At 45.3% G+C, this 26,190-nt stretch overlaps 1 protein-coding gene across 6 annotated transcripts in view; it reads left to right on the top strand.

Moving 5' to 3' along the window:
- Positions 1-12,865: 12,865 nt before the first annotated feature.
- SEPTIN6 (septin 6) overlaps positions 12,866-26,190 on the top strand; it is a 42,450-nt gene continuing 29,125 nt past the window's right edge. For 5 of the 6 annotated variants that reach the window (XM_030575101.1, XM_030575099.1, XM_030575100.1 and 2 more), the window contains exons 1-2: positions 12,868-12,933; positions 21,958-22,072. In XM_030575101.1, coding sequence (XP_030430961.1) covers positions 12,904-12,933; positions 21,958-22,072 — 145 coding nt within the window. In that variant the 5' untranslated portion in view covers positions 12,868-12,903. Of the gene's footprint in view, positions 12,934-21,957; positions 22,073-26,190 lie in introns of all 6 variants that reach the window. The other variant, XM_030575097.1, reaches the window with a different exon arrangement.

Raw genomic sequence — 26,190 nt, forward strand, 5'->3', positions numbered from 1 at the left:
GACTCGTCAGCTGGTCCCCTCTGCACCTGCCCCTATTCCTCCGCAGGGGAACTCTCTCCTTGTAGCAGAGGGGAATCTGCAGGATCCCAGATTGGAATTTGTGCAGAAGGATGAGGAGGAATTGGAGGGGCCAACCTCGGGAGGAGTAGTTACTAGGCTTAGGTCCAAGCAGGTACAGCAGGGTGCATGCCCCCCCCCTGAGGATAGCCTAGAGGATGTCTCTGTCAAATCTCTTGCGAACAATAAAAGTATGGTTATAGAGATGCCTTTACAGGTGCACGATCAACCTTATATGAGCAATGATGGACGATTGCAACATGCTAGTATTGTGGAATATAAAGGATGGCTAGAATGGGATTTGAAAGAGTGGGGACAGTTGTCAGGGTCTTTTGGGGAAAATCCCCGAAAGATCATAGAACTTCTAGAAAGATTGTTTTTAAGTTATAATCCTACTTATACGGATGTGGATCAGTTGTTAAGTAGAGTTTTGACTGGAGAAGAACGTAGTAGATTGTGGATGGCAGAAAGGACATGGGGAGATAGCAATGCAGCTAATGTTACTTGGATGGATAGGCGGGATCTGGCCGCTGGCTGGAATCCCCTAGACTGGACTCAGCTAAGGCTGACTCAGCTGCGAACAGATAGAGAGCGATTGTTAGAGAGACTCAAGGAAATGGCTCGCCGCTCGCCTAATCAGGCTAAGTTCATGCAGATTCGGCAGGAATCTGATGAGCCGCCCAGAAAGTTCTGGTCGAGGCTATTGGAGGGGGCCCGAATGTTCACTCAGATGGATCCTGAGAGAGAAGCAGACCACCCTACTCTTATTTCATTTTTTGTGAATCAGTCGGTGCCCCTTGTAAGGGATTACTTCTTAAAGTTTCGCCCTGATTGGGGAGGTGAGTCAGTCACTTCAGTGTTGGAAGTAGCTGATTTTGCCTGGGAGAAAGAAAGGGAAAGTAGTAAAAAGAAAGAGAAAAAGGAAGAATATAAGCTGATGGCTTTAGCTTTTCACGGTGGTGTTCGAGGCAAAGGCCGTGGCCGTGGCAGGGGATTCCAGGGTGCCCGGGGAAGAGGGTCCTGGCGACCCCAGCCATCAGGAAATTGTTTTCAGTGCGGACAGCCTGGTCACTTTAAACGTGAATGCCCCTGGGGACGCCCAGAAGGTCTGGCTGCATCCGCAGATGCTTACACAAGTGAGGAATACACCCCTGCACCACCAGCTCAGCCCATCCCCCAGGCCTGGATCAACTATGGAAAACAGCAGCAGCCGCAGCAAACTCAGCCTCCTCAATGACGGTACCCCGGGGGCGAAGGCAAACAATGTGATGGTCTTATTTCCTTAATGTCTTTAGCCGGCTCCTTTCTCACTTTCTCTCCTCCCAGCGAAGAGCCTCGTTTAACCCTTTCAGTCCAGGGACTGCCTGTCTCTTTCCTCATTGATACTGGGGCTACTTTCTCTCTTTTAAATCATGCCCCCTCTCCCTGGCTATCCTCTGAGGTTAAAACTGCGACTGGGGTGGAGGGCAACCCACAGTCTCTGGGACTCACTTTGCCTTTGAATGTTATTTATGCTGATAAATGTTTTTCTCACCGTTTTCTTTTTTCCCCAGCTTGTCCGATCCCTTTGATGGGCCGGGATTTACTCTGTAAGCTTGAGGCTACTTTAACCTGCACTCCTGAAGGGGTAGGATTATTGATGACAGTGTTAGGAGATTCGGCCCCTACTCAGGGTAATTGGGAAACACCCCCCTCTCTCTCCCCTGACCTCACTGACTTGCCTTCAACCCTCTGGGGAATTTCTGACACTGATGTTGGCCTGCTCCTTTCGGCAGAGCCCGTAAGGATTCAGGTAAAGCCTTCCTTAACCCCCCCGTCAGTCCCTCAATACCCCCTGTCGCTGGAAGCCCGGGAGGGCATCCGCCCCATTATTGAGGGATTCATTGCACAAAAGCTAGTCCGCCCTCAGCGCACTCCCTGTAACACCCCTATACTGCCTGTCAAAAAGCCTCCTAAAAAGGACGGAGACCCTGTTCGTTGGCGCTTTGTACAGGATCTACGAGTTGTTAATCAGTATGTGGTCCCTCTTCATGCAGTAGTTCCTGACCCAGCTACTATCATCAGCCAAATCCCCTGGGATGCTGAGTGGTTCACTGTTATTGACTTAAAATCAGCTTTTTTCAGCATTCCTGTGCACCCAGACTCTCAGTATCTCTTTGGTTTCACCTGGGAGGGACAAAGTTATGTCTGGCAACGACTTCCTCAAGGCTACAGAGACAGCCCCACAATTTTCAGCCAGTGCCTCCGCCACGACTTGGAAGGTTTCACCAGTCCGCAGGGATCCACATTGGTCCTATACGTAGATGACATCCTATTAGGTAATCGCGAAAAAGCTGCCCTCCGCATCGATGGTAAGGCACTTTTATTATACCTACACACCAGAGGCCACAAGGTAGACCCTAAAAAGATTCAGTGGGTCTCACAGAAGGTCCGATATCTGGGCTTCCTGTTAACCCCAGAAGGAAGACAGATGGACCCAGCCCGCATAAAGACTATTCAAAACTGCCCTCTACCGAACACCAAGAAACAACTTCGAGGTTTCTTAGGATTAATTGGCTTCTGTCGCCCCTGGTTGCCGTCCTGCGGGGAGTTAAGCAAACCGCTCCACCGACTCACTGCTAACCTTGCTCCTGACCCTTTGCAGTGGACCCCGGACACTATTCAAGCCTTTCAGTTACTCAAGGACAGTGTGGCCTCCTCCATGTCTCTCCGCCCCCCCAATTACAGCAAACCCTTTCACCTTTTTGTCCACGAGAGGGGCGGAATTGCTAGTGGTGTCCTTACCCAGCTGAGCGGGCCCCACCATTTCCCGCTTGCTTTTTACTCTCAGCAAATCGACCCTGTCGCTCAGGGAACCCCATCCTGCACCCGGACTCTGGCAGCAGCTGCCCTGCTGATCACAAAGGCAAAGAGCCTAACCCTGGGTCATTTTACCACGGTTTGGACCTCTCATGCCTTGTCAGCCCTTCTGCGTAGGGGCACAACCCAAGTCTTTTCGGCCCATCGTCAGCAACAGCTAGAGGCCGAACTCTTAGAAGACACTAACCTAATTTTTGAAAGGTGTGGACCCCTTAATCCAGCTACCTTGCTTCCTGACCTGCCAGTCCCCCAGGACCAGCACGACTGTGTGGAAGTAGTTTCCAGCATCTTACAGATAAGAGACAACCTGTTTGACGTGCCACTGGACAACCCCGATTGCATCCTCTTCTCGGACGGAAGCTCCTTCTATGTTGATGGCAAGCGTTTCACTGGTTATGCTGTCACCTCTGAATGGGACATTCAAGAGGCCGCCTCACTGCCAGGCAACTGGGGAGCCCAAGCCGCTGAACTCTATGCCCTGGCCCGAGCTTGCCAGTTGGCCGCTGGTAAGACCGTTACCATTTTTACTGATAGCAAATATGCTTTTGGAGTTGTGCATTGTCATATCCACCTCTGGAAGTTTCGAGGTTTCCAGACAGCTGCCGGTAAACCCATTCAGCACCTCCCCCTCATCCACAAGCTTTTGGACGCCCTCCAAAAACCCTCCGTCCTGGCTGTAGTTCACTGCCGGGCCCATACTAAAGATAGCAGCCCCGTTACCCGTGGGAATGCCCTGGCTGACGCCTCCGCCAAGAAGGCTGCCACCTTACCTTTAGCCATGCCCACATTGGCTATTGCAACCTCCTCCTTTACTCCACCGCACCCCGTACCAGTACCCGCTGCTGAACTAAAATCATGGGAAAGCCTCGGGGCCACTCTGGTCAAAGGGACCTGGCTTATGCCAGATGGCCGAGCCTGCCTCCCTCGCTCCACATACCCTGTGGCAGTTCGCTGGCACCATGATAAAGGGGGTCACTACGGCACGCACGCCCTCGTGGACACTATCGCTCGCTTTTGGTATGCTCCAGGCATTCAACCCTATTGCCTATCAATAGTGAAAGCATGCAGCACATGTCAGCGTAATGAACCTGCTCCACCTCTTAACAAAATTAAGGGTGGAAGACCTCCGCCTGCTGCTCCATTTCAACATCTTCAAATTGATTTTGCAGATATGCCAAAGGCTTTTGGAAAAAAGCACCTCCTTGTTTTGGTTTGCCCTCTGACTTCCTGGGTCGAAGCTTTTCCTACTGCTAATTGTACTGCTGCCACAGTGGCGAAGATTCTCCTTAGAGATATTGTACCCCGTTTTGGCATCCCTCTTGTGCTCGACTCAGATCGCGGACCTCACTTTACTGGTCATGTCCTTGGCCATTTAGAACAAGGACTGGGCATTTCACACTCCTTTCATACACCCTACCACCCCCTGTCTAGCGGGAAAGTTGAGCGTATGAATAGGGAACTTAAGTTTACATTGGCTAAATACTGTCAGGAAACAGGATTAAAGTGGCCTCAGGTACTTCCCTTGGTCCTGTTTCACCTTCGTACTCGCCCAACCCGCGCATTGGGATTATCCCCCTTTGAACTGCTCTATGGACACCCCCCTTTCAAAGGCGGGGCGCTACCACGTGCTGATGTTTCACTATTGGGAGGGGATCATATGACTGCGTGTCAGTTTCTCTCCCTACAGGCTCGCCTCCGTACCCTTTGAAAAGCCTCGCAGTTTTCCCAGACCGTGCCGCTGGAGGAACAAATCCACCCGTTCCAACCAGGGGACTTCGTCTGGGCCAAAAAGTTCGTTCGTGACGACACCCTCCAGCCAAGGTTTACTGGACCCCACCAGGTTCTTTTGACAACCCAGACTGCAGTGTTCCTGGAAGGACGCAAATCTTGGATCCACCACTCCCACGTCAAGCCAGCCGTAGTGGACCACAGTGACGGACCAGCAGCTCTTGTCACCACTGAGGACACTGCCTTCGACCAGTGGACCAGCTTACCTCTCTCAGACATTAGACTTAAATTAACTCAAAAAAAATGAGAGGACCCTTTATTCTGACAACTGTATGTTTTTTATGCTTTTTCAGTTTATTTTCTGCTTATGAAGATAATGCTTTTATTAGATATTCCCATGAGGTTAAAACTCGCATTTTAGGAAATAGAAGTGATTGCTGGGTATGTACTCAATTTCCAGTAAATGCAGCACAGGGACTCCCCTTCACACCCATTCCCCTAACCACTGCTAATATGACTTGGATGCCACCGACTAGAATAAAAGATCCAGTCCAACCCAATCTTACATGGGACAAAACAGAAGTGCCAATTAACAAATATCTCAGGGTAACCAATCAAACAGGATCACTGTGTTTTGTTAAAGAAAAAGGGTCAACTTTTGTGGGAACAAGTAAATGCAACATATATTTTAATGGCACCGCCTTTAGTAAAAATCTTGGCTTCAAGCCTTGCGCATCCCACTTATCCCATATGTGGATCCCTCACCCCGATCCAACCTTTTCAACTTTTTCATGGAGGGGCAGGTTTTCAGAGTCAGTTTTTAAAAAGCCCTGCTCAGAGCTCGAGGGTGTCCAACTAATTGTTAAAGGATACACAATTGCCTTCTACAACTGCTCAAGCAGTACTACACTGCCCTTTGAGGACAACACTACCAAATTGTGCCTCTGCAGTTCACACAACGACCCCTCTGCGTTACCAGGGGAACAGTGGTACAACGGGCGGTGGGTTACCTCCTACTTTGAGAAATGGAATACCCAAAACGCATTATATGGAACATACTGGGTGTGCGGGCCCAAGGCTTATTATTTCCTCTCCCCTGATTGGGCAGGGTCATGTTATTTGGCATGGCTAGCACCGCCTTCTCGGATCTCCCTCACCCCCCCTCATTTTCCCCACGTTCGTAACATCCGTGAAACTGACAGAGATATTAATCTCCGTGATGGTTTGTCCTGGCAGCGGTGGGCTGGTCACACTAGCTTGAAGGGTGCTATCATCCGTCTACAGGGACTATTAGAATCTTTGACCAATGAAACTGCAACCCTATTTGAGAACCAGGCCGGGGAAATGTCCCAGCTGCGCCAGTTGGCTTTGCAAAACAGAATGGCTTTAGATATGATGTTAGCAGCCCAGGGAGGAACTTGCGCCCTCATAAATGAAGAATGCTGTGTTTTTGTAAATGACACCTACTCTGACACTTTTCAACGTACCAAACACCTAAGGGAAATGGCTAAAAACTACTCCTCTGGCCAGCCACCTTATGATTGGTGGGAAGCCTTATGGAATTGGCTGCCCGGATTTGGGTGGGTTAAAAACCTCTTGGTGGGTGTTGTTGGGGCCATGGTAGTCCTTATAATACTGTGTTGCTGTATTCAGTGTGTCCCCTCCCTCATAAACTCATGTAAGTCAGTTTATTCTTTTCCCACTTCAGCTAAAAGCCTTACTCTCTTCGAATTGGCCCAGGCTGAAATTGCCAAGCGGCCCTTGAGATCTTGAAATAGGGTGTAGCTTTTTGATTAATAGTTATCTCAAAGCTACAAATGGAGGAATGTTGGGTCTAAACTTTTGGTGAACTTTGGAGCCAAAAAACACCCAGACTGGCCGTCTCTGCATAATCCTTTCTGAACCTTTTTTGAACAAAGCACTGACCTGCAAACTACTCATGACACCCCCTTCCTCAAGTAGCCATTAGCCTTTATCTCTATGCATTTACTTGTTAAACTTGCTCTTCCTGTAAAATCTTGATTGATTATGCATGACCATTATCTTTTGTTAATCACTTTGTTTACTTCTGTGTATAAATATTGATGCCCACCCCTAATAAAGGGGCCACACTTATTCTAAAGCTTTTGGGGTAGTGTGTGCCCGTTGATCAACGCATTTGTGTCTGGTCTCTGACAGAATTGTGGGCCCATATTCCAACTCCGCACAACCTCGGGTGTTGGAGAGGTGAGTGAGGACTTGCTTTATTACCTAACAAGAACACACTTGGCTCCTCAAGGGTTTGTCCTGGGGAGAATTGCCTCTTAGCTGCTGTTTGACTCACAGGCTGCTGAACTGAATTAACAACATGAGCAATTTTCTTTGGCAGCTGGGCACACGCTAAAGAAATTGGTAAAAAAGGAGAGTTTCTATCTGGAATACTGAACCTGGAACCCTACAGAGATTGGACAGCTGAGAAAGCTGTTTTGCAGAAACCACAGCAGCTCCAAAGACAATTAAACAAGGAACCAGACTTTCTGCAAACTGAAGCAAAATGGTCCCCATCCTGGGAATGCTGAAGCACAATGAACAATGTATGGTGGGGCTGTAAAGTACTTCAGAAAGGTGGTACTCTACCACCAATCTGATTCAACTGAGGGAAGCCGTCCTTCTTTTAGACAACCTCAACTACGCATTATGGTTGGGCAATACTGTGCACCCATTTTAGAGGCTATATGGGGAAGCCTGGATCATGTGAGGAAGCCAAAGCTAGTGAAGATTAAAACATAAATGTCCGTTGGTTTCCTCTTAGGGAGCTGTGAGGTTTAGTCAGTGGGCTCTGGTGGTTAGAGAGGACACAGGGAATAAAGAAAATGGCAGCTGCTGGTGACTCTGAGTTGTGGGAACTTGGCCAAGTTGCTTAACTTCTCCATACTGCTGTTTTCCCCTACTGTAAAATGGGGCTTGGTAATATTCTGCTGGAAGGGGCAGAATGTTATTAATTATGGTTATCGTTCTATAATGGACAAACACAGGTTTCTAGCTGCGGTGTATCTCATCATGCTAGGAAAATCCAGTACCTGGTTTCAAACCTTTCTAAGGTGGCTTACCTCAGACAATGGTCCAGGCAGGGCTGGCGCAACCCATTAGGCAATCTAGGCGGACTCCTAGGGTGCTAACATTTGGGGGGTGGTGACCGCAGCAGCCAGATGTTCAGCCACTGCAGTCATCGGCGGTATTTCGGGGGCGGGACCTTCCGCTGCCTCCGTCGGGGGCGGCATTTTGCTGGAGGGACCTTCCGCCAGCTAGGGTGCCAAAAAGGCTGCCGGCGCTCCTGGGCCCAGGTATTCTATGCCTGTTGAGATCCACTGCTACAGTGGGCCCAGTCTCTAGTTGTTTACTCAAACATTGGCTTCAAAGGGAGTTTAGCCTTCAGTGAGGATGGGAGTTCACCTCCCTCTGGTGTTATCAGAGAAAGCCCTTTCCAATACGAAGTCTAAATAGTTCTATTTCCTTAAAGCAGCAAATTTGTATGACTGGGATCTCATAGATAATGATTAGATATGACATCAACACAAGGGACAGAGGGACCCAAAGAGGAAGAGAAATGAGTGATACACAGAACTTCACTTCCCAGCAGCTCATTCTTGTTTCTGGTCGTCTCATTACTATCTGCAAACTATTACCCCAGAACGATGAATGGTTTGATTCCATGCTATGCCGACAACTTCCCAGCAGAATGTGAGCTGGGAAAGCTGAATGAGTAGAGAAAGATGGTACAAGGTCAATGTGATCTCTGCAAGATCATCAAACTAACAAGCTTCCTCTGGGGCCACATGAATATTAAATCATATTTGCACATGGTTAATTGTCTCTGTATACTTTAAATCCCAGGAAGCTGTTTACTCTGCATGTGAGTTCTGGACCTCCTCTCACACCAGCATAATTCCAGTGACTTCCACTGAATTACTCCTGATTTATACTGGTGTCTGCAAGGAGATAAGACTGGGACACAATCCTGTGAGGTGCTGAATGCCTCCTGGTTTATTCCGCTTTATTCAGAGATTATAAAACCAGAAGGGGCCATTGTGATAATCTGATCTCCTGCCTAACACAGTCCACAGCATTTCCCTGAATTAATTCCTGTTTGAACTACAACATATCTCCTAGGAAAACATCCAGTCTTGATGTCAAAGTTTCAGTGATGGAGACTGTCACAGTCCTGTGTAAGACACAGAATGAAACGTGGGATGAAATCTTGGCTCCAGTGAAGTCACTGGAAGTTTTGCCATTGACTTCCATCCCACAAAGCTTAGATTATTAGACCTCCTGCAGTTCTGGTAGATCACTTGCAGATTTGCATGGGCTCGATGTTACCGCTCATTACTTGTGTGAGTTGCCCTTCTGCATTCATATCTCCTAAGAATTAAGTCCACTTTTAATAGATCAGCCACAAAGTTTTGAAAAAGGAGTTGAAAAATGAGTATCTCCTGATACAGGCAACCTAGACAACATCTTTTGCAATGGAACTAATCGCATTATAAGCACATCAGCAGGAGGGAAGGGTGTGTGGTCCCAAAAAAATATTGTCAGCACCTGATTGCATTCACTTAAAGGACTCCATGGTGCTATGAGTTAGTGATTCCCACAAAGAGATGAATATTTTCATTTTGCATCACACTCAATGGGAGTTAAAGCTATTCAAAACATTACAGAATTGGGTCTGATCCTGTACTATTGAGGTCGATGGATACCTAGCTCGTCTCACAGGCTCAATCCTGCACTGGTCTCTATTAAAGTGGGCTCTCGTGCCCATGTGGAGTCCCACTGAAGCCATTAGGACTCTACACAGGCACAGGCTGAGATAGAGAATCCCGGTGCAGGACTGGAGCCACATTTAGGTGCCTACGTAGGGATGTTGGTGCCTAAAGTTAGCCACTTAAATTTGAAAATGTTGGTGCTGGTTCCCAGACTGAGCAGAGGGATGGCTCCTACTGGCTCCTTTGATGGTCATGAAAATACTGTTTCATGGAAAGCTTCAACCGCTTTGCACAGAGATCTGAATTTTGCAGGCTGGCAGCTAGTAAGAGTGGCTGATAATTGACTTGTCAAATTGCAGGACTCTGACAAAAGTAAGGGACTAAATCTGCATCCTAGTGAAGTCATTGGGGTTTTGCTGTGGAGTTCAGTTGAATCAGGAATTTGCACCCAATCTTTGTTTTTGGGCTGCTCTGTAGGGAAACTGGACTTCATAACTGGTGTAACGTGTTAAGACACAAAGCTGATGATGGGAACATGTCAACATGGTTAACTTCCATATCTTTGGCAGGATTAGCCAGACCCTTCCTTTCTGTTGGGGCCGGGCTGTGCAGAGAAGGTTCCTTCAAAACATTCCCTGCTTATTCTGTGATGGAGCCCAAGTAAAAGGAGGGCATATGCTTGCACTGTGAGTGAGTGACTCCACTTGTTCTCCCATGTAGACAAGAATGTCAGATCTGAACTAGAAACAAGGCCAGAGTTGCCCGTCTTACACTGACCTGCATGGTACTAGCCTTTTTCATATTTTGTCCCTGAAATGTGCTGAGCACATGGATAATATTTCCCCCCTTTAGAATACTTGTCAGGTGTTTATTTGTGCTCTCTGGCACAAATTTATTTGTGCTCTCTGGCAGGCAGGGGGCTGTGAGTGAGGGGACTGCTCATTCACAGACAGGGAAATCACTCCAACTCTCCCTTCAGAGAGGTGGCAACATTTTAACAAGGGGGCTGTTCATGGTCCCCACGTGCCCCCTCTTATCACATCAGTACTGTGGAGACTCGTTCTCACCATAGGGAATTCTTCTTACCCAGAGCTGCAAACTGCTTCTTGTTATGTGTTTACAGAATATCTGTGTTTGGCTCAAGAATGCAAGTTGTGATTTTGTTTGATATGTAACTATTTGTTCCCATCTCTCACACGAGTTTTGATTTGAATTGCTGATCTTTCTTTAAAACATTTCCTTTTGTTTTGTAACGGAACTCCAGTGCTGTGCATAATACAGGAGTGGAGGTCTGACAAAACTGGTGAACTAGGGCACATGGTTCCTTTGGGAGCAGAAGGTCTCTGGTTTCTGGGGGTGTCCAGTGATCATGAGGTTACATTGAAGGGACTCAGGGATTGGGGTGCATCCATTATCAACCTGCAAGGCAAAGACAGGGCTGGTGTAGCTCAAAGGAGAGTGCTTGAGTGGCTGACAAGCTGGTTGTGCTAGGGCAGGGGTAGGCAACCTATGGCACGGGTGCCGAAGGCGGCACATGAGCTGACTTTCAGTGGCACTCACGCTGACCAGGTCCTGGCCAATGGGCTGGGGGGCTCTGCATTTTAATTTAATTTTAAATTAAGCTTCTTAAACTTTTTAAAAGCCTTTTTTACTTTACATACAACAATAGTTTAGTTATATATTATAGACTTATAGAAAGAGACCTTCTAAAACTGTTAAAATTGTGTTACCCGTACGCAAAACCTTAAATTAGAGTGAATAAATGAAGACTCGGGACACCACTTCTGAAAGGTTGCCGATCCTTGTACTAGGGTATTAGGACAGGCAAGACTCTCGCCTGCTGGAGGCACGTGGTAACAAGGTGACTCAATCCTGGTGCCCTGAGAACCATCCTAGCCACCACTGTCAATCCACGCTTTCACCTCCCAGGTGTGCTGCAAGAACTGGTGTGCTCTGAATGACAGAAGGAGGATCTGCTCTTGTCATGGACCCCTGCTCATGTGTGGGGCCCCCTGACTGCAATGCAGCTTTGCACAGGCCCTGGGATCTGCTGGCGGGCATTTTATCACAGGATGGTGGCCTTTAGTAGATGAAAGGAATATAGTTGATATAATATATTAGAATACAGCATTTATACCATCTTTCATGGACTCTGAATTGAAAATAATTAATGTTGGCTTGGGTAAGAACACTAGCACATGGACTGAAAAGTGGCCAAAAGGTGTTAAACCAAAGGTAATAATAAACAGAAATGTATCCTAGTGGCAGAGATGTGTAATGGAGTGTCATTGAGACTGATGTCAGCACCAGTCATCAGGCTGGGTCCTGGGCGCAGCTCCATGTTGGTGCATTCGGTGCTTACTTTGTAACAAAAGAGGTGCTGGGGCTCAAGAACATGTCTTAATTTCATAACTGATGAGGGTCTATGAACTGCCACACCCAGAGGTGCTGGAGCTAGGAATTGTCAAGCCGGGAGGAGTGGGGCCTCAGCCCTGACACAAAATAAACACTGGGTGCATCCCTCTGCATGGGCAGAGCACCACTGAGGGCTCCACTGACATGAAACTCATTGTAAACTGGTGGCCTTATTTAACATCTTAATTAATAACCTGGAAGAGGAGTGAATTGTCTGTCAGTGAATTCATCACCGATGATGCTAAATTGGGACTGAAGCAAGTTCAGAGAAGAGCAACACACATAAGGGGGGGTGGTGGAGAGACTGAATATTGAGGAAAGGTTAAAGGAGCTGACCACCAGCTAATGCAGCACATGCCAGCAGCCAGCAGTTTTTAAAGGGAGTAAACACCGAGCTGGGGCAGGAGCTATTTAGGGATAGACCCAGAAGTAACTGAGATGAAGTTTAGGCAGGGAACAAGGCTTGAAATGTAGTAGGATTGAGGAGGGAATCGGGGCAGTGCTGCAGGATGTATCTGCTCCCAGCAGCAGGGCAGGGCTGAGATGGAGGCTGCACGGCCCAGAGGTGCAGGCAGCAGAGTGCAGTCCCTGCGGGCAGGTGGAGGCGGAATGCACCCCCCCCGGGGGGCGGGCGATGCTGCAGCTGGGGGTGCCTGGCCTGGTGCATCTCCCCCGGGCGCGGCAGTGCTGCAGAGCGGGAGCTGCCTGTGCGTATGCGGGGGCGGAGGGGGGAGCAGTGGGGCGCATCTCCCTCCCCCGGCTCGCGCAGGGCTCGCACCCTCCCCGCCACCCAGACACCGTGCAGCGGAGAACTCGCACAGGGCTCGGGCTGGACCATTCCGAGCCGGGGGGGAGGTTCGGCAGCTGCCCTTTGCGGGGCGCGCAGCGGGGAGGGAGCCGGCTCGGGTCCGGCCCGTGGCCGCGCGGAGTGCGGTGGGTGCGCAGGGGCGCGGTGCCGGGGGCGAGCTGCGGGGCGCGGCGGGCGGAGCTGCGGCGCCGCGGCTCCCTCCCCCCCCCGCGCAGTGGGCGGGTCCCGGGGTAGCTCGGGCTCCCGGCCGCGCGAGGGGGCGTTTCCTGTTCGGCTCCTGGCAGCGGCGGCGGGGCCATGGCGGCGGCCGAGATCGCGCGGCAGGTGGTGAGCGCGGGGCCGGGCTGGCCGGGCGGGGGGCCCCAGTGGCGCGGGGCCGGGCTGGCCGGGCCGCGGGGAGGCGGGGGGCGATGCGGGCGGCGCTGCCCGGCCGGGGGGCGATGCTGGGGCGTTGCCGATGCCGAATGAATGGCTGCCCCGAGCGGCTCCGTCCATCCCTGGAGCCCGAGCTGCGAGCGGGAGTCGTGCCGCTCCCGTGCGCTGGGGCTGGGGGGCCGAGCTGTCCCCATTGCTCCAGAGGCAAAGTTTGGAAGCGAGCTCTGCCATCGGGTAGTTCTATAGTTCTCCCCCTTCCCCCCCCCCCGGGGATCCCGGCTTTTCACCCTCCTCTTTTCCCCCCCCCCGGGGGATCCCGGCTTTCACCCCCTTCTCTTCCCCCCCCCCCCGGGGGATCCCGGCTTTCACCCCCCTTTCTTCCCCCCCCGGGGGATCCCGGCTTTCACCCTCCTCTCTTCCCCCCCCCCGGGGGATCCCGGCTTTCACCCTCCTCTCTTCCCCCCCCCGGGGGATCCCGGCTTTCACCCCCGCTCCCTACTTCGCGATCCCAGCTCTCCGTCGCGGAGAGGGGGCAAATGTGGCCCGTGTTTAAAGGGGAGAGTTTCTGTGGCTTCAGGGCTCTGCTATTTTTGCAGCATGTCACATGTAGCTTTCTATGCCGCTGTGAAAGCCCAAGTGATTAATGAACCATCCGTGGTTAGGATGCTACCCTGGTACTTGGGAGGCTGAGTTCAATTCCAGGCATGGCCACCGGCTTCCCAGTCACTGTGCTTCACTTCCCCCTCGGCAGAAATGATAAGAGCACATCCCTGCTTTACAAGGGTGCTGTGGTGTTGCATACTGTGCTGGGGTGCTCTAAGTGCATGCTGTAGCTAGGTGTGAGTGGGGAAAGGTTCCTAGTTAATCCACCCTCTGCCGAGCATGAGAGGGAGTTGTATGCATGGTTCTAGTGGTGGTGCAACTAGTACATCCTGTCACTTCAGGGTGTGACTACACAGCGTTTTGGAGCCCACAGGAACAAGCCCCGCAGCTCGGGTGGACCAACTTAGGGTAACAGGTCTCATGCTAATGCTCTAGAAATAGCTGTGATGTTGTGGCTTGGTCTCTGGAGTCTAGGGAGGGAGATGGCTGTTAAGAGCCAAAGCTGTATCTTTAAAATGCTATCTATATCGCTGGTTTTAGAGGTCTAGCACAAGCCCCACTAGCCCAAGTCTGCCAACCCAGGTGGGGAGGCTTATTCCCACAGGCTCCAAAACACTGTGTAGATAACTCTTAGAGGTTAGACATGAAGGGCCTATGAGGTCATCTTGCCATAGCTGAGCATTGGAATAGAAGGCTAGTGTAGTATTACTAAGAAGGAATATCCTTGGTTGATCCTGTAGTTATTTGAAAAATAATGCGGCTTTGTGACTAAAACTTGGGAGTTCATATAGTCGCACTGTCCCTAACTCATACTGTTATGATGAAATGTTGCATTTATCTAATCTTGGATCAAAAGGCTTCACAGGAAAGTGACTGGTGCCAAATCCATCATAAATGCAGTAAGAATTAACTTTTATATTTGGAGGATTAGGGATGTTAGCAAATTTTCTTTCTGATTTCTAATATTAATGGAAAAGTCTTGTGCAGCTTCCATTGCTGTGAATCCTTGCTTACTTGGCATTGTCTCCCATCCATGAAGAGCCATACTTGACCATTTTTGTTTTTTGCTTATTAACAGCTCACTTTGCTAATAGACTTCTGAATATTTCCTGCATTGCAGACATCACTTAGGATGCAAACAAGACTCTTCCACACCCGACTATCTTGGGCTGCTTGTTGCATGTCCCTGTGCTATTAAGCTCCATATGTTTTCTCTTTCTGAGTAGTATTCGATTTAGCTCCTTTTGCATTTTCCTCCAGCTGCTCATGGCACACCTGCTCTGGCTTCATTCTTCTCACATGTCCCAAATATTTCCATCTCTGTTTCTGGATAAATCTAGCTATGGAACACGGATAAATCTCTGCATTTGTTATAAATTGATTTCATTTAATACCTAGTATTTTTCTATGGCATTTACTTTTGAAGGCATTCAGACATTTGTACTTTTGGCGGATTTCCAGCTTTCATATCCATATGTTAAGACGGAAATAACATTTGAGTTGAATATTCAATTTGGTTTCTAAGCTGTAAATTTTCGATGACCACATCTTGGGTAAACTGATGATGGCAGCCTTTGCCTTGCCAGTTAGTGACATTATTTCCTTCTGGACATCCCCCTTGGCATATTGTCATGGTATGAAAATTGGCACACTTCTTGTATTTCTTTGCCTTCTAAAATAAAACAAAGCATTGCATTCTCATAAAGGGATGCTGCATAGGACTGTTAAACACTCTTGTGATATGTCTACTGTTGCAAGGCAACGTAGACAGCTAGCTATTCACAGTGTGTGATTTTAAAACACTTTTTTTAGACAGATAAAAAATGAATATGTCACAAACTGAAAATGTCTTTGTCCTGATAGATGACTCGTGCTGTCATAGACCCAGACTTGAGGCAGTGGTTTGTTGTGCAGTCAGTCATAGCATGGTGGAGAAGAACACCACTGTTATCTTTTGAGAGCAGTTTACATTGTATAAGAAGGGTGGAGGTTGGATGGCACCAGGGATTTGTTGTAGGGATATATAACCTTTCATCCCTATGTTCTCTCTCTGATACCAGCCCAGGACAGTAGTAATGGAAAATTATTACCATTTAATGGCTGTTGAGTGGTCTCTATGAAATAAGTGTGGTATCGATCCAGTTTCCAGGGAACATGTATCCACAGCACAGAAATGATTGCTGTTATTGTCAGCCTCTGTGGCGATGCAGAGAATGAACTCCCCCTTTACCTCTAGGAGGCAGTTCTTTTTGCTCATGGTTGCGGCACTTTAGCAGGGCAGTGCAGATGAGCTTCGGCTACCTTCTCTGTAGATGAATAGGTGCAAGTCTCCGTTGTTGTGAATCTGACACCTTTCATGAGCAACAAAATCCTGATCCTGCAAGCTGATCAAATAGGCCCCACGTAGGCATTAGGCCTTTGCCCATGATGAAATCAGTGGGTCTCTGCTTGGATGAAGGGGTTCATGATGGGGAGAGGAGGTCAGCTTGCAGGATCAGGGTCTAGATTTGCATAGGAAGCTGTCATATGTCATTTATATAGTATAAGATTGAAAGTAATGGGAGGAGGGCTGCTGACGGTTTTTCTTGTTTTTCTGGGTGAGGGAATTTTTCCTGGGAAAATATCCAAATAGTCTGACATCTCTGCAACCTTTGGCACGGGCATCAAGAAGTGTTAGCAATGGAGCTGTCAGAGTCAGAAATTGCAGAAGCACTTGACTGTTCTTGGATGTTGAATGGATGATCAGTGCAGTCAAGTTAAAGAGGAGACTGCCATCGTTTCTTCTTGGTGAATTCAAAACCAATTTTTTTTTTAAATTCGCCTACTGATTTATTCAGTAATAACTGGGAAAGAAAAAGAAACATGAAACCTCTTCCTTCACAAATGTAATGCAGGCATCTAAGTATAGCTATTTACACTGCCCATCAGGGATTTCAGTCATTGCATAAAAGAACCACATTCTTGTACAAGTCAGAAGTAGTCAGTGAAAGTGCTATTTTAGGCTGTCTTCTGATCAGAGCCAACCGGAGTCTAAATTAAGTGGGTATCATAATACAGAGTCTTGCTCCCAGAAAGTGAAGTTGCTCCAAAATTCTTCTTGCTTAAAGATGAAGTGAAAATCTTTTTATCTGTTAAACAGTTAGATACTACCTAGACAACGTGATCAAGGACAAACTTCTTAGAAGAAACAGTCAGATAGTGGCCTGACCCAAATAAGCTCTTTTTTGTACAAGTTTCTGGACAACTTCTTTGTTAAGAAACATTAGAAAATGCGTGACCCAGGTTTTACGTCCTGGACTCTACCTTAAAATTCTTATTAAGGGCAGTCCATGGCAGAAGCTCTTGAGCGCATCCAAGCAAATGCAGTACAAAATACTGCACCTACTGAAATATTTTCATTCAGGTTTGAGCAAAATTAATTCAGATCTGCATTGAAGTACTCAGTATGATTTGTCACCCTCACTCATACTTTGTTTATGACCTAGACATTACATGTCGCAATATCCTGAGTACTGAGCCTTCATTTTGTACATTGAGGCTCTGGTCCTGAAAACATGTATTTGCATAAATAGGCTGCGAGCAGGCAGAACATTTTTTGTCCATGAGTCTCCTCTCCCCACAGATTTTCTCATTTCTGATGATTTTCTGGTATGCCCCAAGCAGTCTGAGTCTAAGCCATTACTTTCCAATACGTTTCACTGCTTCTTATCTCTCAACTTCTGGACTAAAGTGCCAAGGAAAATTAGTGGAGCTTTCTTAGGTGAGCTCCACTATATTTCATAGTGATGGGTTTTATTCTATGACTGTTCTAATTTCCATATTTCAGGGCTGTTTATGTTCCAACTCTCCTTCCTTAACAGTGCATAGCAGCTTGATATGCCAAGTTATTTTTACATAGTCTTTGTGTTTTAATGGGGAGGTTAATGTACTATGATTAAAAAATCAGTTATTTACACAGTCTTTGCTGCTTTGTCTGTAACGGATGTGCAGTGTGGTTTAACAGCATTTTAAAACCACAGGTGACTAGAGAAGAGTGAACAGGAAGTGCATTGTAGATAGAGTTCTACTTGGTGAAATGTGCCTTGCCTCTTGTTCCATCTGTATCACATTCATATTTAGGGATGAAGAGAGAAAATATGTTCTGAATGAGAGCCTATCCTTCTATCCACATTCCCGGTAGCAAATTGGGTTGGATTCTTAGAGTTTCAGTGTTTTAGGTAGTATTCCAGCACTGCAGATTTAAGATTTGGTATTGAAAATGCACTTGACATTTCTTCCTGTCTCCAGTTAGAATCCTGTTTGTGATTCCTTCTTTGTTGCTTTTGTTAGTGCTCATCAGTGGAGTGTTTCCACTAGGTTACTGAGGTAGCGACTCACACTTAGTGGAGACAAAACCGTGCCTGAGATTATTCTGTTGGTTTTTATTTTAGTGTGCATATGTTAACTTATGCTTGCAAAGGCTGTGTATTACAACCTGATTCACCACTTCTTCCTCCTGTGTACAATATTCTCTAATTGCTACTCCTTTTTGAATTGCTAGAATGCAGAGCTGCACACTCAGAAGGCCTTTGGGATAAAATGAAATAAAATCCCTTGGGTGACTAGAATGGATTCCTCTTATAAACATGTGATTTGGAGGCAAGGTGCTTTGGAATTCATCAGGCGCCATATTTGGTGAACATGTTGGCAGGAGGAAGCAGACTCACACACAAAATATGGCTGGGGGAACATATTTACACATAACAAGGCTGTAAATATGGCTAATGGCTTGAATGTATTGTGGAGCCTCAGATTAAAAAAAAAAAAGCATTTCTTGATAGCATTTTCCCTGTTCTAAAATATAGGTTAGTTCAATGAAAGGAAAAACACATTTTATGGCCTTTTTAAAAAGGATTTTAGATATGTAAAGATATAAATCTGAGGCTTAAAAAAAGTGACATTGAGTGGCATTCTTTCATGCTGGTTTTGGCCTCCTGATTATTGTAATAATTCTGACAAACTAATGATGCGTTTGCAAAGCCGAATGTGAATTTTCTGCACTGGAGAGTGAAATGCCTTATTTAGGAAGATGCCTAAATGTCATTGTGGGGGGGGGGAAACTGTTCTTGCTATCACATTTGCATGCAAATAAATGGAATTAACATTGAAATACAATTTTGGATGACTCAGACTTGGAATATGAACCTTTGCAAATAGTTGAGGTATTTGTATGCAGATTTCTAGCTTGTGTCCAGAATAGCTTATCGTAAGTTGACCTTCGTGCAATAGCCAGGTGAACATTTCTAAAAGGCTGGCAGTGAGAAGTGAGCCACCTGTTAGCTGCCCTGTGTATCTGGGATGAGGGGGTGAATAATCCTTTTGTTTCCAGGCCCATCTTTCTCTTTCAGGGGCAAGTGTAAGAGTCGGAATAAGGACCTGCATCCTTTCACTCCTACCCCCTCTGCTGAAGCTCCTGAGGTGGTGCCTGTATAGCTGTTAGTTTGTTTTGCGGTTGTGCTGTTTGTGGCCCAGGAATGGATGGAGCCTGGGGGCAGCCACTCTCCCTGCATTGTTTCCAGCTGGGAGTTGCTGCCGTTTGAAAGTCTCTTCTGGATTTGACCCAGTGCAGGCCTGTGGGGATTTAGCTACTGGAAACTAGGCTTCCAGATGTTGGGGGTGGCAGTGTGTTGCTGAGAAGCCATTGTTGATGCAAGGCTCTGTGCGACTCTAGGGGTTGGGATTTTCCTTCTCTACAGAGCCCCATGATTGAGATGCAGCACTCATGAACGCCTCCAAATCTCTTCCATTTGGGAAGACTAACATTTAGAAATGTGTTCAACTCAGAGTTTTTCTGGACAGTCTGTTGCCTCTTGTGGATAAATATGCTGGAAGGTACATGGTCTGCCTACAAACACTAATTATGTATAGTATTTTCTGTAGCTTGGACACCAGCAATCCCAGAAGTATAATATGTAGACATGGAAAAGACCTCTGAGGCCATCTAGTCCATCTATCTGCATTATGGGGTTTTTCCCTGTTGGTCCCTTCAATGATGGCAGTTGTGTCTATTGCTAATTGTAATTATTAGGATTTTACTGAACTCTAATTGGTTAACTAAGATGTTTGCATTTGCAACAATACAGAAAATGTTGCCATATTCAACACTCTCCATTTAGGTTGTGTTGGTAGCAGCTGTTGTTACAATAACAAGTCACGGGAACCAGATGGTTCTGAAAGAACTCAAATGTGAAAATGTGGAACTATTAACTATGGTTTGTAACCTGTCCTTTAAATCAGCTTCTCTACCCAATGACTGGAAGATAGCTAATGTAATGCCAATATTTAAAAAGGGCTCTAGAGTTGATCTCGGCAATTACAGACCAGTAAGTCTAACATCAGTACCAGACAAATTAGTTGGAACAATCGTAAAGAATAAAATTGTCAGATACATAGAAGAACATAAATTGTTGGGCAAAAGTTAACATCATTTCTGTAAAGGGAAGTCATGTCTTACTAATCTATTGGAGTTCTTTTAAGAGGTCAACAAACATGGACAAAAAGGATCCACTGGACATAGTGTACTTAGATTTCCAGAAAGCCTTTGACATGGTCCCTCACCAAAGGCTCTTACATAAATTAAGTAGTCATGGAATAAGAGGGAAGGTCCTTTCATAGATTGAGAACTGGTTAAAAGACAGGGAACAAAAGGTAGGAATAAATGGTAAATTTTCGGAATGGAGAGGGGTAACTAGTGGTGTTCCCCAAGGGTCAGTCCTAGGACCAGTCCTATTCAACTTATTCATAAATGATCTGGAGAAAGGGGTAAACAATGAGGTGGCAAAGTTTGCAGACGATACTAAACTGCTCAAGATAGTTAAGACCAAACAGACTGTGAAGAACTTCAAAAAGATCTCCCAAAACTAAGTGATTGGGCAACAAAATGGCAAATGAAATTTAATGTGGATAAATGTAAAGTAATGCACATGGGGGAAAAAATAACCCCAACTACACATACAATATGATGGGAGCTAATTTAGCTACAACTAATGAGGAAAGAGATCTTGGAGTCATTGTAGATAGTTCTCTGAAGATGTCCATGCTGTGTGCAGCGGCAGTCAAAAAACCAAATAGGATGTTAGGAATCATTAAAGAAGGGATGGAGAATAAGGCGGAGAATATCTTATTGCCTTTATATAAATCCATGGTACACCCGCATCTTGAATACTGCGTACAGATGTGATCTCCTCATCTCAAAAAAAGATATACTGGCATTAGAAAAGGTTCAGAGAAGGCAACTAAAATGATTAGGGATTTGGAATGGGTCCCAGATGAGGAGAGATTAAAGAGGCTAGGACTTTTCATCTGGGAAAAGAGAAGACTAAGGAGGGGGAGGGATATGATAGAGGTATATAAAATCTTGAGTGGTGTGGAGAAAGTGAATAAGGAAAAGTTATTTACTTGTTCCCATAATATAAGAACTGGTGCCCCCAAATGAAATTAATGGGCAGCAGGTTTAAAACAAATAAAAGGAAGTTGTTCTTCACACAACGCACAGTCAGCCTGTGGAACTCCTTGCCTGAGGAGGTTGTGAATGCTAGGACTATAACAGGATTTAAACGAGAACTAGATAAATTTATGGAGGTTATGTCCATTAATGACTATTAGCCAGGATGCGTAAGAAATGGTGTCCCTAGCCTCTGTTTGTCAGAGGATGGAGATGGATGATAGGAGAGAGATCACTTAATCGTTGCCTGTTACGTTCACTCCCTCTAGGGCACCTGGCATTGGCTACTGTCGGCAGACAGGATACTGGGCTGGATGGACCTTTAGTCTGACCCAGTGTGGCCATCTTGTGTCCTTAATACTTACACTTTACAGCTATGTTGTGTTTCTATTGTCTGATTACTGAGTAGGCTTATAACTTTGTTACTAATTCTTTCTAGCCCTCAAGTTATGTTGACATTTTATTACAAAATAGCTATAATTACTGACGATTAACTTCTGTTTTCCAGTGGAGGGTCATTTGTGTTGCTTCCATTATAGGGAAAGTTTTGAGGGTCCCATGCATCAAAACTTTAATAACTATAAGTAAACTGTATACACACATAATTGCAGCTGTTTAAACATAGTTCTCTAATATATTTCTGTGGCAAAGCAAGTTTGCAACACAAGCAGAATCAGGTATTTTGTTGCATTATCTGGAGCCGTTTATTAAGCCGTGAGGGAAGTATGCTGACAAAAAGCAAAGATTTACAGTATGTACAGATCTGTTTTTGAACCATTCTGCAGAAGGAAGAAGTGAAACGTTCCTCTTGGGAGGTCTTAAAAAGTGTATATCAATTAAAGTGTAGTTCTTAGAAGTAACTTCTAAAAATGTGTTTTCAATCATTCCAGGGTGAAGGTTGCCGAACTGTCCCTCTTTCTGGACATGTGGGATTTGACAGTTTGCCTGACCAGCTGGTAAATAAGTCAGTTAACCATGGCTTCTGTTTCAACATCCTGTGTGTGGGTGAGTATTTCCATTCTGGGAGATTGTATTGATGAACAAGGCTGCTCTGCAGCCAGAAGTCACGTGTAGGTAATTGGGTTAACAGCGTAGCTTTGATTTATTCAGAATGCAATTTTTTTTGTCATCTGTTCCATTTTCAGTAACTAAATGAGATTTACTGACTCTGAGAAATCTGCTGCTGAAGTTATGGGGAAATGTAATGTGCAATTCTATTGAGCAAAAGAACTGTAGAAATAATGTCTACGATTCCGGGCTTTTATTTATTTATTTATTTGGGGATGGAGGATGATTTTCCCCCCCATATTTTAATGCAATGCTTTTAGTAGAAAATAAGCTGTTCAAGTCAAATAATTTGATACGAGGCCTTCTTTGGATTGTCAGTTATTGAAACAATAATTGTATTGGTCTGAAAAAGCGAACTTTATTTTTTCTTTTTCCCTATCCACTTTTCTTCTGTACATGTGTGTGTGTGTGTGTTTGCACTGGAGTTAAGTTAGTGTTTGGACCAGGCTTTGTGTGTCTCAGCATTGTCTAAGCTGCCCTCACACAGATCTGTCAGGGCACCTCAGTCATGGTGTGCAGTCACTGTATGATTTTATATCTTATCACCATAGTATCTGATGAAGTTCATATAGTCTTTCATGGGATTACAGCACCAGATGGCCCTTTCTTAGCACAGGTTGAAAACTGGTGTTACAGTGTGGATAAACATTCCTTAATAACTAATGGAACAAGACTACCATACTTCTGCTGACTGACCCAAGCCCAGACTCCAGTGGTGAAATAAGTGTGTTTGCTGCTTTACTGCTGCTGTTCCAGGTAGACTGCACATGCAAATCTCTGGTTTCAAGGTACAGTTGATAGACAAGGGCAGGGGCTAAGGAAGAGAGATTCTAGTACTTAATAAGAGCAAAATTTCCCCCTCAAATCCAAATGACATGTCTTGACAGTTGGCGCTCACTCTGTGTGAAGTTCTCTCCAGGTATGTCTACACTGCAATAGAACACTTGCGGGCCTGTATCAGCTGATTCGGGCTCACCAGGCTATAAAATTGCAGTATAGATGCTCAGGCAGCTTTAACCTAAGCCTGAATGTCTACATTGCAGTTTTATAGCCCTGCAGCCCAAGCTCTGTGAGCCCATGTCAGCTGACACTGGCCAGCTGCACGTGTCTTATTGCTGTGTAGACAGACGATCCTCCTTGCCTGTGAAAGATCCATGCATGCAATGCAGTGTGTGGCACTTATCCGCTGTGGAGTTCATGAGAAAAATTCAGACAGGAAGAGCAGAATGGTGAGAGTTGAGCTCTGCCAAATGGAGCTGAGAGGAAAACTTTCTCTTACAATGGAATTCCTCTGAGAAGATAAACTTCCTTAACAAATGGAGGTCTTTGTCTGGCTCAGTTGTTAGGTGATTCCAATGCATGTGTTTGATATACCCAGTTTACATCTTAGATAAAGCACTATTCCCAAAGGTGGAACTCTAACAGTATTTTCTTTGCTGTTGTGTTGTTTTGCTCTTCTTTCTTTTGTAGTTAAGGTGCAGTGTTTCCTCTAAGATATAGGTGTGACTGGAGGTTTCTCTTTAGATTATGTATTCTCCTTGATATGTGGAGAGCAGTTGAATACTACTGCTTGTTTCTTTCCTGTATGCAGGACAAAACTGTAACATACCAATCAAACGTTAATCAATATGAACAACAAGGGTTCATCAAGATTAATATCATCACAGTAAATGTTACAGGTATTAATAACACTGCTCATATAAATAATCATTACAGAATAGACACTTCTACTATCTTAGCTTCATTTTCTGTAATTAAATTTTTTTTATGAACTTTACTAGGAAAAAATTATATAGATGACTTGGCAAAGGGCAGAATATAAATTTTCTTCAGCCTTATGTGAATGGTTCATGTTGTTAAGTGTTTGTTTTTCTTATAAGTGTTTGGGTTAAATTCATATTAATAAAATCAAACTCTGAAACATTCTGAAAAAATAACTTTCACCTCTCCATTTGTCAGGTTTAATTAACATAATGGAATAATCAGTTTTTCTCATCCAAAAAGTCTTCCAGGAAAGTAGTAAAGACATGACATTTTAATGCAAAAACACAAGAAGGGAAAGAATAGGCTTAGTTTTGTGCTATTTTGATACATCTTAAAACATTTTTAAAAAAAGGCACAAACTAATTCCCACCCCCCTTCTTTTGCTAACCTCTTTAAGACACAGTATTTGGAGAGGGATAATTCTTTTAACAGGAAACAGTTACTCAACTAGTTTATAACAAATTGCATAGTTAGACAGTTAAATATGAAAGAGCAACATTTAAACACTTCTGTCACAAGTAACCTTTGTTTGAAAAAGGAGACTATGTAGATATTTTTAATAGATACCACATGGGTCGTAAGCCTGTTATTCTGCTCTCACTGAATCCCATAATGTCATTACATTTAATTAAGGAACGATTTGGAAGTGACTTTTAACGATGAATTCAGATTAAGGGCAATTTTCAGCTGTCTTCTGCTGAAATCGATCTTTGATTTGAGACGAAAAATAACTGAGCAGCCTACTAGAAGCCAAGAGGTTCATGAACAGAATCCCTGATAATTACCCCTCTGTGTAACTGTTTCCCTTCCATAGCTGTAGTGATAAATGCTGTTTGCCTTCCACTTCAGGGCATTACTTGGGTAAATACTTTGGTGCCTCAGACTGTTTCCTTTGTGCTGTCTACATTATTTAGTGACATGCAGAGAGATAGTAGAATTGGGTGGCTGCTGAGCTTCAGTGAGCTTTCTCACTGTGCAGATTATGGTCATGTTAGACTGGTATTCCACTGTACACAAGTGGTTCCTCCCCCTCAGGGAATCTTTAAAATTAAAATATCTGCTCCTCTTGCATTTGGAGCCATGAGAAACTGACAAAGCCCCATGCCGGTGCTGGTACTTGATCTCATCATCTGTGACAGCCACTCTTGAGAAAAGAGACCCTGCTCCAACAGATAAGAATCATCTCTAATTTCTTCACAAACTGTGTTTCCTAGTTTCACAAGCTTATGCTTCTTCTTATTTGCATGCAGGGTAGTTGTAGTCTCATTATTTGACAGCTCTATGCTAAGAAGTGAAACTGTGTTCATGTTTGTAGCCTAAATTGAGCCCTGGTGTTAGAGGTTCTAGTCTAGCTACCATTAACAGTTGTGCTGTTGGATGCCGGGGCTGAAGTTGATTCATGCTCTGTCTAGTGCTTTTGGGATGATGTGATCATTACAGTTCTCAATTGCACTTTTCCCAAAGAGAACACTTTACTTGTCGGAAGCAGATTTGATGACAAAACTGGGTAGATTCAAAGGCTGACTTGTCGATCTATGGTGCCAAGAGACTGGAATCACCCTAGATGCCTGCAGTGCTTGATAACAGACTAGTAATGTTTCTGAGCTGTGACTTTGAAGGGGCCATTGTAAAACTGTAATACCTTTAGATCTGTGGTCTTGATCAGAATGGGTTCCACATAAGGAAGTTGCTTACAATACAAGAGTGCTCCTGAGAAGAGGAGAGGGAAGTATATTGTGTGGAGTTTTCTGGATTTGGGGTGAAATTCTGCCTTCACATGCACGTATGCATCTCCTTTTGATTTCAGTGGAGTTGTGTGCTCATAACTCACAGGAGAATTTGTGTCTTTGAATATCAAATTAGCTTTCGAGCCAATAGGAGTACAGTCTTTGTCTCATTGCCTGAAAACCTACTGATAGTTGGTTTTTTGTTTTGTTTACTTCATCATTGTTTCACCTGCCTAGAAATGGCCGCTGCCTGTCGCTTGATGGCTTCAAAGTATCTCCTTTGAAATGATACTCTCTTGAACTGATTCCTCTTTTGTCCTCAGGCTCCTTAATGAAGCAGAACCAAAACCACACACAAATTACAAGGGATCTCCCTACAATAGGCTGGTATAGAGATTGTGTGTGTGCTGGGAAATCTTCCCACACAGACATTATTTTGTTACAATGGAACTTCGGAAGTGGAGTAAATATTCTAGAATAAAATCACTTTTTTATTCTGGAATAGTGGCCATCTAGGAGCTTTATACTAGCAGCTGTAGCAAAATAATTGTACCAAGTTAGCTA

Source organism: Gopherus evgoodei, chromosome 9 (assembly GCF_007399415.2).
Source record: "Gopherus evgoodei ecotype Sinaloan lineage chromosome 9, rGopEvg1_v1.p, whole genome shotgun sequence".
NCBI lineage: Eukaryota > Metazoa > Chordata > Testudines > Testudinidae > Gopherus > Gopherus evgoodei.